The sequence below is a fragment of the Ranitomeya variabilis genome, chromosome 3, assembly GCF_051348905.1.
Source record: "Ranitomeya variabilis isolate aRanVar5 chromosome 3, aRanVar5.hap1, whole genome shotgun sequence".
Taxonomy (NCBI): Eukaryota; Metazoa; Chordata; class Amphibia; order Anura; family Dendrobatidae; genus Ranitomeya; species Ranitomeya variabilis.
Genome location: NC_135234.1, coordinates 623077550 through 623090473, shown reverse-complemented (window position 1 = coordinate 623090473; position 12924 = coordinate 623077550). Strand labels below are relative to the sequence as shown.

The 12924-nt window shown below is 42.7% G+C and overlaps 1 protein-coding gene across 3 annotated transcripts in view; it reads right to left on the bottom strand.

The window, feature by feature from the left end:
* Window positions 1–11108: 11108 nt before the first annotated feature.
* PRPF40B (pre-mRNA processing factor 40B) overlaps window positions 11109–12924 on the bottom strand; it is a 139211-nt gene continuing 137395 nt past the window's right edge. The window contains exons 27-28 of one of the 3 annotated variants that reach the window (XM_077297430.1): window positions 12156–12546; window positions 11109–11419 (exon numbers count right to left, since the gene is read on the bottom strand). In XM_077297430.1, coding sequence (XP_077153545.1) covers window positions 12454–12546 — 93 coding nt within the window. In that variant the 3' untranslated portion in view covers window positions 11109–11419; window positions 12156–12453. Of the gene's footprint in view, window positions 11420–12155; window positions 12547–12924 lie in introns of those variants that run through there. The other 2 variants (XM_077297432.1, XM_077297431.1) reach the window with 2 other exon arrangements.

The following is a 12924-nucleotide window of genomic DNA, read 5'->3' as shown; positions in this document are numbered from 1 at the left end:
CTTCATGTGTTCGTGTGGTGTCCCTCCAGCTGTGTCATCGCCTCCACCAGAGGCGGACATACCATCGGCACGATCTGTGTAGCCACTCACGGGCCCAAGAGGTAAAGGGGCCCATTTCCACCACACCAGAAATCAGCCGATCGCAGCACTCGGCAATCTCCGGCTCTTGCATTACAATGATTGGAGCCGCAGTGCACCATTCAGCCGCAGATCTTCAGAGCCACAGTTCTTGTTAAAGCTCGGGGCCATGGTGGTCAGACCCATGGTGTTTGGAAAGTTATACCCTATTCTGTGGATAGGGAATAACTTTCATACTTAAGAACACCCCTCTAAGAAGTGTACCTGCCCAGGAAAAAGGTCTTTTAGGTTTGTTACAATTATGAATGTCATTTCAACAAACTTGGCATGAATCGATAGTACAATATTACAAGTAAATATAATTATGGTCAGTGATATGGGGTTCTTTCTCCGCTTATGAGCCACATCTTTATCTCTTTCCTGCTTCCTGAATTCACCCTGAGGACCACTCAGTACAGTGAGAGACAAGAAAACAGAGACTGGTGCAGCTGCAGCTCCTTTTTTTTTTTTTTTCTTTAGCTAACTCCAGAGCTGGATTCACAGCCACACAGCTCAGTATTGCTGTATAATGCATTTCATTCTGTTTCTTCTGACTAGTGTGTTACAGGGAAAGAAGAGGATTCCATCTCTACTGTGTATGGAAGATGTCATCGCAGCTAGTTTTAAAACCAGCTAGCTCGTAGACATCTGAAAATTAGAGTTAGAGCCTGCACAGAGGAGAACTATTGAAAATGCAGAATACACCGAGCACCAACCGTCTCCTATCTCCGTAATGCAACAGATTTTACCTGTAACTTAACACTATTGATAATGGATGATCAGTCCTGGTGGAGACAGGAGCAGCTTTCTCTGATACGATATATCACCAAGTTGCTTATTTTCACATGTACTATTGATTTGGAATAAAAATCTAAGTGATGGTTACTCTCTAAATAAATCAGACATTGTAGCAGTAGATACATTTTATTTTACTTTGCCTGACAAATTGGGCAATAATATTAGTTGTCACATGACACATGTTAATATATTTTTTTAACTACTGGTAAAATTGTCATTTTGATTGAAAGATTTTGTTACTCACTTCAAATGTGACAACCAATATGGCTGCACCTCCTATTGTCACTTTTACAGAAATGGGTGTTGCAACTAAAGAAATAAAATATTACTAAATATGAGTTCCTGAGACTAGATATACGGCGTCTGTGCACTCGGTCTAGGCGTACGGCGTCTGTGCACTCGGTCTAGGTATACGGCGTCTGGGCACTCGGTCTAGGTGTACGGCGTCTGCACTTGGTCTGGGTGTATGGCGTCTGGGTACTCTGTCTGGGTGTACGGCGCATCTGCACTCTGTCTGGGTGTACGCCGTCTGTGCACTCGGTCTAGGCGTACGGCGTCTGTGCACTCTGTCTGGGTGTACGGCGTCTGTGCACTCTGTCTGGGCGTACGGCGTCTGTGCACTCGGTCTGGGTGTACGCCGTCTGGGCACTCGGTCTGGGTGTACGCCGTCTGGGCACTCGGTCTAGGCGTACGGCGTCTGGGCACTCGGTCTAGGCGTACGGCGTCTGGGCACTCGGTCTAGGCGTACGGCGTCTGCACTTGGTCTGGGTGTACGGCGTCTGGATGTACGGCGTCTGTGCACTCGGTCTGGGTGTACGCCGTTTGGGCACTCGGTCTAGGCGTGCGGCGTCTGGGCACTCGGTCTAGGCATACGGCGTCTGGGCACTCGGTCTAGGTGTACGGCGTCTGGGCACTCGGTCTAGGTATACACCTGGTGCTTTTCCTGACATATGCTTTAGTGTTTTCATAGGATGTCCTTTTCCAGACGGAGACTAAAAATGTGTTATCTTGGCCTCCATCTGGCTGCTGTGCATCTGCATACCATTTATGTTACTGTATAGGAAAATGCTGCAGACTGTTCTTTCCTATAGAGACGGCCACTGCAAAAATGTGTTCCTGAAATTCCTATTTCCAATGGCTCTCTATTGTGTGCGGGTGCTTAGGCATCAATCTAGACTGTGGCCACTGTCGGCATACACCGCCTGAGCTGATCGTGGCCACAGACGCAGCGTGCCGAGCAGACACAAGGCTCACTGTACGTTACAACCGGAAATTCTCTCCAAACACAAGTGCAGCCATCAGATTCTAATTATGATCGGTTGCAGTCTGCATCCAATTTTGGACACTATGGACTGTAAGCAATGACAGATTGCTCTGGAATATTCATGAAACCTCTGGAAACACTTTATTTTCAGTTATTTACACTATTGGAACATTTCAGGTGAAAGGCTTATTCCGGGTTATAGGCTTGTTGTGTTTTAAAAAGAACAAAATCAACTTTATTCACCAACCGCTGCTTCAGCGCTGCCTACTCTGCTGCTTCAGCGTTACCTCTGTGCTCCTTCAGCGCTGCCTACTACAACCCCTGGCAAAAATTATGGAATCACCGGCCTTGGAGGATGTTCATTCAGTTGTTTAATTTTGTAGAAAAAAGCAGATCACAGACATGGCACGAAACTAAAGTCATTTCAAATGGCAACTTTCTGGCTTTAAGAAACACTAAAAGAAATCAAGAACAAAAAATGTGGTAGTCAGTAATGGTTCCTTTTTTTAGCCAAGCATAGGGAAAAAATTATGGAATCACTCAATTCTGAGGAAAAATTGTGGAATCACCTTGTAAATTTTCATACCCAAAAATAACACCTGCATCAAATTAGATCTGCTCGTTAGTCTGAATCTAAAAATGAGTGATCACACCTTGGAGAGCTATTGCAACAAGTGGACTGACATGAATCATGGCTCCAACACGAGAGATGTCAATTGAAACAAAGGAGAGGATTATCAAACTCTTAAAAGAGGGTAAATTATCACACAATGTTGCAAAAGATGTTGGTTGCTCACAGCTGTGTCTAAAATCTGGACCAAATACAAACAACATGGGAAGGTTGTTAAAGGCAAACATACTGGTAGACCAAGGAAGACATCAAAGCGTCAAGACCGGGAACTTCAAGCAATATGTCTCCAAAACAGGAAGTGCACAACAAAACAAATAAGGAACGAATGGGTGGAAACTGGAGTCAACGTCTGTGACCGAACTGTAAGAAACCGCCTAAAGAAAATGGGATTTACATACAGAAAAGTTAAACGAAAGCCATCATTAACACCTAAACAGAAAAAACAAGGTTAAAATGGGCTAAGGTAAAGCAATCGTGAACTGTGGATGACTGGATGAAAGTCGTATTCAGTGAATAATTGCAAATCTGCATTGGGCAAGGTGATGATACTGGAACTTTTGTTTGGTGCTGTTCCAATGAGATTTATAAAGATGACTGCCTGAAGAGAACATGCAAATTTCCACAGTCATTGATGATATGGGACTGCATGTCAGGTAAAGGCACTGGGGAGATGGCCGTCATTACATCTTCAATAAATGCACAAGTTTATGTTGATATTTTGGACACTTTTCTTATCCCATCAATTGAAAGGATGTTTGGGGATGATGAAATCATTTTTCAAGATGACAATGCATCCTGCCATAGAGCAAAAACTGTGCAAACATTCCTTGAAAAAAGACACATAAGGTCAATGTCATGGCCTGCAGATAGTCCGGATCTCAATCCAATTGAAAACCTTTGGTGCAAGTTGAAGAAAATGATCCATAAGGCTCCAACCTGCAAAGCTGATCTGGCAACAGCAATCAGAGAAGGTTGGAGCCAGATTGATGAAGAGTCCTGTGTGACACTCATTAAGTCCATGCCTCAGAGACTGCAAGCTGTTAAAAAAGTCAGAGGTGGTGCAACAAAATACTAGTGATGTTTTGGAGTGTTTTTTTGTTTGCTTATTTTTCACGATTCCATAATTTTTTCCTCACAATTGAGTGATTCCATAATTTTCCCCCTATGCTTGGTTAAAAAAGTAACCATTTCTGACTACCACATTTTTTGTTCTTGATTTCTTTTAGTGTTTCTTAAAGCCAGAAAGTTGCCATTTGAAATGACTTTAGTTTTGTGCCATGTCTGTGATCTGCTTTTTTCTTCAAAATTAAACAACTGAATGAACATCCTCCAAGGTCTGTGATTCCATAACTTTTGCCAGGGGTTGTATACTGCTTCAGCGCTGCCTCTCTGCTGCTTCTTCACTGCCTTCTCTGCTGCTTCAGCATTGGCTGCAATGGTCACGTGCGCTAACTGGGATGTCACATCTGCAGCTATTTTAACAAAGCATAGACAAGGCGTGATGGAGCAGCAATCATGGAGTAAAAATAGCTTCGTTGTTTTATAAATATTACAAAATTATAAAAGCCGACAACCCCTTTGATAACACTGTTTGGAAAGTGCACTTCGAGACAAAAATGAAAATGTCCAGTGTTTTGGAATTCTCTTAAACGCTTTTTGTTCAAAGCTCAGCTGTTTCTTCTTCTGATCTCCTAATCCCACCAGTAGGAGTATTTTTCATATTCTGGATCTAGGTTGTCCTTCAGTCCTCCGGGCTAGCCGTAATATCCCTTCTACCCCCACCCTCTGTCACAGTGTGAAGTGACGGATTGTGCCAGGTGTCAGACCCCTACCGATCTTATATGACTTATCCTATGGTCATCAATATAAGCCTGCACAATCCCTTTGTGAGACCATGCTTTTAATCACAAGCAAGTAGCTCTTACATAGGACTCTGCATTGTGGCTTAAAGGAAGGGAAGAAAAAGTGCAGCAGCCTCTAAGCAATGAATGGAGCTGCTGAGTTCTGCCCCATACACTTATATCCAGCTGCTGCCAGCGCAGATTTTAACTGATCGGTGGGGATGCTGGGGTCAGACTGATGAGCGATCCCATGTATGGGTCATTAATTGTTAACTCTTGGACAACCACTTTTAAAGTGATAGATTCTATTAAGTGGGAATGTGTGGTTAGAAAATGACCCACTGATTAAATCCGCATTTTGTGTTCGTGCATTTAAAAAAAAAATGGTGGAATATTTTTTTCTATTTTATTTATTAAAAAACTAAATTGGTAATCATCAGATTTGCACACCGGCCATTGGGCTTTTTAAAAACAGGATTAAAATGGCAGGAAACGCATCTATTCACAGCTTATTACAGCTAATATATGTGTGAATTTCCTGATACAGAATGGAAGAGTCTAAAATAGTCTGTGAAAGTATTCAATTTTTATTTCGCATAAAGATTTGTGATATAGAAAACATTTTAAGGTAATTTCTGGTGGATAATGTTTCTGATGTGACAAGATGGGCAGGTTAGGGTGATGGGATTTACAGCAGAACTTCTGATTTTTATGAATTGGTAATAAAGCTAAATGAACAGTTTTGATCTTTCACTTTCTAGTGAGCGCTGTGGATGGTGGGACACGCACATTGTCACTTGGCTTCTCCATCAGCCGACACATTTGTAAGACTCTATGAAGGATTAGCTACAGTTTGTTGGCACACACTACCCCCTTGTGGCCAATCACTGTACTGCAGCTTTAAGCTGTGCCGATAAGCAGACACACATCCATTAAGCAATTAATAATGGTTGTGGTTAACAATATTGGTACCTTTCTTTTTTTTATTGCAAAAAAAGTTAATGGATTACGTATCAACTTTATATTAGAATATTTTATTAGTATGTCCAAATACATTCAACAAAAAGAAGTTGACCTGTCATCATAAATTCAGTCCTTTGAAAACAGAAATAACGAAGAAAAATGGACAAGACTAAATTTACCTGTTCCTAACACTTGTATGTACAATTTTGGGCAAAATCAGCCTTCACATGATTGTTGCCGTCTGTGAGCTTCTTTAACATAGTAACATAGTAAGCAAAGCCGAAAAAAAAGACATTTGTCCATCCAGTTCTGCCTATATTCCTTCAGAATAAATCCCCAGATCTACGTCCTTCTAAAGAACCTAATAACTGTAAGATACAATATTGTTACGCTCCAGGAAGACATCCAGGCCTCTCTTGAACCTCTCGACTGAGTTCTCCATCATCACCTCCTCAGGCAAGGAATTCCAGATTCTCGCTGCCCTAACAGTAAGAATCATCTTCTATGTTGGTGGAAAAACCTTCTCTCCTCCAGACGCAGAGAATGCCTCCTTGTGATCGTCACCTTCCTTGGTATAACCAGATCCTCGGAGAGATATTTGTATTGTCCCCTTATATACTTATACATGGTTATTAGATCACCCCTCAATCATCTTTTTCTAGACTAAATCTAATTTTGCTAATCTCTCTGGGTATTGTAGTTCCCTCATCCCCTTTATTAATTTTGTTGCCCTCCTTTGTACTCGCTCTAGTTCCATTATATCCTTCCTGAGCACCGGGGCCCAAAACTGGACACAGTACTCCATGTGCGGTCTAACCAGGGATTTGTACAGAGGCAGTATAATGCTCTCATCATGTGTATCCAGACCTCTTTTAATGCACCCCATGATCCTGTTTGCCTTGGCATCCGCTGCCTGGCACTCGCTGCTCCAGGTAAGTTTATCATTAACTAGGATCCCCAAATCCTTCTCCATGTCAGATTTACCCAGTGGTTTCCCGTTCAGTGTGTAATGGTGATATTGATTCCCTCTTCCCATGTGTGTAACCTTACATTTATCATTGTTATACCGCATTCTTGCATCGGTCTGCTGGGAGTTTCTTCCGCTGCAATCCTCTCGAGCTCCAGAATGGTTGCAGCGTCCTTTTCCAGTAGATTTCAGACCTCTACAAACAGTTTCATTTGGTTTAAGATCCATTGTTTGAAACAATCCATTTTATTTCCTTTTTAACCATTCTGTACTTATGAATGTGTGCTGTGGGTCATTGATTATCCTGCTGTAGGGCATATTTTGGTTCCACTCAAACCTAGATTTGCACCTTCCCACCAGCTTGTTTTCTATGCATTTCCTACTTTCTCTAGCTCTATAATGCCAGAGCCGTCTATCAAAGAAGAAATTGGGTGGCGGTGGAGGTAGAGGGGGAATGAGCAGGTGCACTTAAATGTATGGCCATGTGTGTACTTTGAACAGTCATTGTGGTATGTCCTGATGAAGGGGTCACCTGAACCCTGAAACGCGCAGAATAAACCACGTTGAAACCTACAATTTTTGGAATTCTTGCGGCAGCACGGGGATGATCCTTTTTTCCTACCTAAGTGTATGTTTTTCAATCAGCTAGTGACCGTATCAAAGATAAATTAAAAGGAGTTTTGTGGATATAATCCGCACTGCTGAAAAAATGTAGGTCCAGACGTGCTTGTAAAAAGTGGTTTAATCATCGTGTTTCAAAGTCCAAATGACTTCATCATATGTATATGGTAATTTCCTGATGAAGAAGTCATTTGGAAACGCATTGATTAAACCACTTTCTACCTTTTTAGAAGCACGTCTGGACCTACATTTTTTCAGCAGCGCGGATTACATCCACGCAACACCATTTAAATTATACTCCAGAGCAATTGGCAGACGAAGCCCCCAGGGACCCGCCTGATTACTCAGACATTACCACATATGTGTTTTCTATTTGGTAAATTGGTTGCTGCTTGAGGGGGGCTTTTTAAACAAAGGGGCTGCCATGACTGCCCCCCCCCCAAAAAAAAAAAAATTGGACACCCGGCGCTCAGTCAGTGTCAGGAAGCAGACGCTGGGGGGACGCGCAGGTGAGCATGTACTGTTTGTTTTTTTTACTTTTACGCTGGTAACCAGGGTAAACATCGGGTTACTAAGCGCGGCCCTGCGCTTGGTAACCCGATGTTTACCCTGGTTACCAGTGTAAAACATCGCTGGTATCGTTGCTTTTGCTTTCAAACACAACGATACACAGCGATCGGACGACCAAATAAAGTTCTGGACTTTATTCAGCGACCAGCGACATCACAGCAGGATCCTGATCGCTGCTGCGTGTCAAACGAAACGATATCGCTAGCGAGGACGCTGCAACGTCACGGATCGCTAGCGATGTCGTTTCGTGTGAAGGTACCTTTTGAGCCTTTTCTTGATTTCAAGAAACAAAGGTTATCAGCTACCTCAGCCTGCAGTCATTGGCAGTGCACAATCTAGTCACTACTTCAGTCTTTTTTCTGGTCTCTTACCTCTCCTTTCTCCTTCCGCCTCGTACTGAGGGCCAGTTGGAGTGTTTCTCAGTGCTGCTTATAGCAACAGAGTGACCTTACCAAGCCTGATATAATAACCCAGTTCATTTGATCAATGGTGCTCTGTGGCTTTTACTTCTGCTTCCAAAAATCTTATGTTCTTCAATTCAGCCCATCCTTAACTAGTGGCTGTGAAAGCCAAAGTTCAGAATTGTAATGATCTTTTCTAAATTGGATCTCTGAATCATGCTTACGACTTCTGGATTTCGGTCCCATTAAATTTTTGTTTCCAGAATCTTGTCCTTTTCCAACCTTATTTCCCGTTTTTGGGAATAGGTTTCTGCCTTTTTAGACAATTCTTCAGGCCTTTTGTCTTCTGCATGCGGGTCCAGAATTCCTTGAGAGATGTCCCCTGTGTGCCACCCTACCACTCTCTTCTGGAATCTTGACACCTCACCTTTATTCTTTGAGGGCTCTACATTCTCCTTTCCAGCTGTTCAGCAAGGACTCTGACAAGCTTCCTTAGGGTACTGTCACACAGTGGCACTTTGATCGCTCCGACGGCACGATCCGTGACGTTGCAGTGTCGCTTGATTATCGCTCCAGCGTCGTAGACTGCGGTCACACTTTGCAATGCACGGCGCTGGAGCGATAATTTCATGACGTAGTTGCGACGTAGAAGTCATACGGGACATTGGGAATATTGTGCACACCTTTGTTACACGCTGCGATCATGCCGCCACAGCGGGACACTTGACGACAAAATAAAGTTTCAAACGATCTGCTACGACGTACGATTCTCAGCGGGGTCCCTGATCGCAGTAGCGTGTCAGACACCGCGATATCGTAACTATATCGCTGGAACGTCACGGATCGTGCCGTTGTAGCGACCAAAGTGCCACTGTGTGACAGTACCCTTAGTCAAGGGTTCGCTTTTCGTGATATTTGCCATCACTCGTATGATCTCTTAGTTGGCTGTATTCTCATGCAGATTTCTTTCTTCTTCATCAGGAACGATGTTTCGCATTTTTATGCAGTCTTTTTTTTTCTTCCAAGGGTAGCATCATCCCTTTTATGCTACTTGTTGTGGGTCTCCCTCCCATTTTCAGGAGGGTTTTCTATTCCATCTGGTTTGATCAGGACTATTGGGATATCTTATTGACTCTGGAAGCCTTTCAGAGTTCGGGTTCTCCTAATTACCAGCAATCCTCATGGATTTTGTCTTCTTTGCTAAATTACCTTATTTCTAGTGACTTTGGTCTCCGTTTACTTCAGGCCCTTTGTGGTCCCTTTGGCATCTCCACTCATACAGTAATGTTCAGAATAATAGCAGTCCAATCTGACTAACCAGATTAATCACTGTTTTTGGTATAAATTATATTACCATGTGTCAAACAATTTACCAGTTGGTGCCGTAGATTCTAAGAAAACTAACAGACTCTGCATTCATGATCTGCATGTTTTTCAGTTTGTGTATTAGAATAATTCAAAGGGTGTGTGTTCAAAATAATAGCAGAGTGGAGTTCAATCATTCTGTGAAGAAACAGGTGTGAATAAGGTGGCCCTTATACAAGGGTGAAGCAAGGGCATGCTGTACAAAGCCAGAGAAATATTGGTAGTTCGAGACATTGTTCAGAAGAACAACATACTTTGATTAAAAAGTTGATTGGAGATGGTAAAACTTATAATGAAGTGCAGACAATGATCTCGAATGCCTTAAAATGGAAAGCCAAACCAGAGAAACATGGAAGAAAATGGAAGACTATAATTTGAAAGGATGGAAGAATGGCAAAGGCTCAGCCAATGATCAGCTAGAGGATGATCAAAGACATGTCTCAAGTTACCTGTGAGTACTGTGACATTGTGAAGCTTATCTCTTAGCAAGAAGTCCCTGCAATGTCCCACTGTTAAAAAACAAACAAAAAAAACGACATGTACTGAAGTGGAAACAATTTGCCAAAGAACACATCAACTGGCCTAAAGAGAAATGGAGAAACATTTTGTGGACTGATGAAAGTAAAATTGTTCTTTTTGGGTCCAATGGCCGCAGACCGTTCATCAGACGACCCCCAAACTCTGCATTCAGGCCACAGTACACTATGAAGACAGTGAAGCATGGTGGTGCAAGCATCATGATATGGGCATGTTTCTCTTACTATGGTGCCGGACCAATTACCGCATACCAGGGATCATGGACCAGTTTTCATATATTAAAATACTTGAAGAGGTCATGTTGCCTTGTTTCACTGTAGAGGATATGCCCTTGAAATGGGTGTTTCACAACGACCCTAAACACACCAGTAAATGAGCGAAATTTTTGTTCCAGTCCAACAAAAATTAGGTTATGGGATGGCCAGCCCAATCCCTGGACCTTAATCTGATAGAAGCAGAATTTTTAATGTCACCCCACAAGTGTTCTGAGGTAATGCCAAAAAATTGTGGGATCTAGTCCAAGCATCCTGGCCTGGAATAACAGGTGAAAGAAGGTGGTTGACTCTATGCAACATAGGTGTGAAGCATTTCTAAAACAAACTGTGGGTATACAACTAAATATTAGTGATTTACAAGAATGCTAAATCATCATAAAAAAATTGTATATATTGTAAGTTTGTAAAGACAAATGCAGACACTGCTATTTTTTTAGAACAGCCCAATGTTCATTTTTGTTATTTTCTGTAAAGTAGTTAAACACTATAAACATTTCTCTTCCTGTTTTAAATTAGAAAACAGTGTGCAATGTTCCCAATGCTGGAAATAAAAACTACTATCAAGATTTTGTGATTATCTCATGTGTTTGAACACACTGCTATTATTTTGAACACTACTTGTGCATATGGAGTGGTGGAGGGTCTCTGATGTTCAGGCATCTAGCTTCCATTCCCAGATCCGCAAGGCAGTCATTTGGGCCTTGGATATACACTGCTCACCCATGTTGCTTCTTACCATGGAAAACACTGCAATGGAATGTGGTTTCTTTGGCTTTTTTAATAAACATTTTCCACTATACAACATACTGTCAGCCTGATCCTTATTGGGCACTGTACAGTGACAATGACTAATTGTGTAAAACCCTCACACTTGCTGATGATGATTTGAAAAACAGAATTAAAATTGTTATCTGGGATTAGAAAAACAAAAGGGTCTGACTTTTTTCCAGGAACAATATCATTAGCTCTTGTCCAGGAGCTTTGTGTGAAATTGTAGCTCATCTGGATTAAATTCGACGGGATTAAGATGAACTACAAAAAGAACCCAACAACGTGACTGGAGCTGTCTCTAAGGGTACCGTCACACATTGAAATTTCCATCGCTACGACGTTACGATTCGTGACGTTCTAGCGATATCGTTACGATATCGCAGTGTCTGACACGCTACTGCGATCAGACACCCTGCTGAGAATCGTACGTCGTAGCAGATCGTTTGGAACTTTCTTTCGTCGCTTGATCACCCGCTGACATCGCTGGATCGTTGTGTGTGACAGCGATCCAGCGATGTCTTCGCTTGTAACCAGGGTAAACATCGGGTAACTAAGCGAGGGCCGCGCTTAGTAACCCGATGTTTACCCTGGTTACAAGCGTAAACGTAAAAAAACAAACCGTACATACTCACCCGTCGGTGTCCTTCAGGTCCCTTGCCGTCTGCTTCCTGCTCTGAGTGCCGGCCGGAAAGTGAGAGCAGATCACAGCGGTGCTGCGATCTGCTCTCACTGTACGGCTGCACTCAGAGCAGGAAGCAGACGGCAAGGGACCTGAAGGACACCGACGGGTGAGTATGTACTGTTTGTTTTTTTACGTTTACGCTGGTAACCAGGGTAAACATCGGGTTACTAAGCGCGGCCCTGCGCTTAGTTACCCGATGTTTACCCTGGTTACCCGGGGACTTCGGCATCGCTCCAGCGCCGTGATTGCAACGTGTGACCGCAGTCTACGACGCTGGAGCGATGCTTATACGACGCTGCGACGTCACGAATCGTGCCGTCGCAGCGATGAAAATTTCAATGTGTGACGGTACCCTTATGTGAAGCTGGCCATGTTCTTCTAATCCTGGACAACTGACATTGGGCATTTTGTCTAAAAGCTAGTAGAACTGATGAACAGCAACATTACTTATGGGCAATCAATCACCTTTCCACTTCTCATTTTACACATTACAGAAAGCTTCTGATTGGTGGCCAAGGGCAAGTCTCTGTTTATAGTCTGGACTATCTTTTATACAAGACCTCCAAAGAGTGCACACGTATACAGAACCAAACTGATCAGCTCAAAACATGATCATAAAAACAGCACTCTAATGTGACAGCCAAATCTATCTACTGATCGTCATCCAGCTGCTGGAGTAAACATCGTCGCTTCTTCTCCAATTCTCCTTCACTGAGCTCGCTCTCTGATGTGTCCCAGCCTGTCTGAAACATAGACAGTAATGAAAAACAGAAAGATGGACGACATTAAGTAACCGGACACATGATTGGAATGCAGACACATAAGTAAAAGGGCTAAGAAAGAAGAATGTCTATTGCGGGTATATGTCAGACCCGTGTGCGCAAAATGACCTGTTAGTATAAATCCATACACTTCTGGTGTAATGATGGAGCTTGGGTGTATTTCATGCTCTTGAAGAAATGAGCCATTGTATTTTCATTGAAAACTTACTGCTAGGTCTCATTTAGTTGTCTTTAACTCTCGTACGAGTTCTATCAGTGTTTTCCACAGACAGATCTCAAAACCATTATTGTCTAGGGCAGGGCTCCCCAACCTGTAACTCGGGAGCCACATGTGGCTCG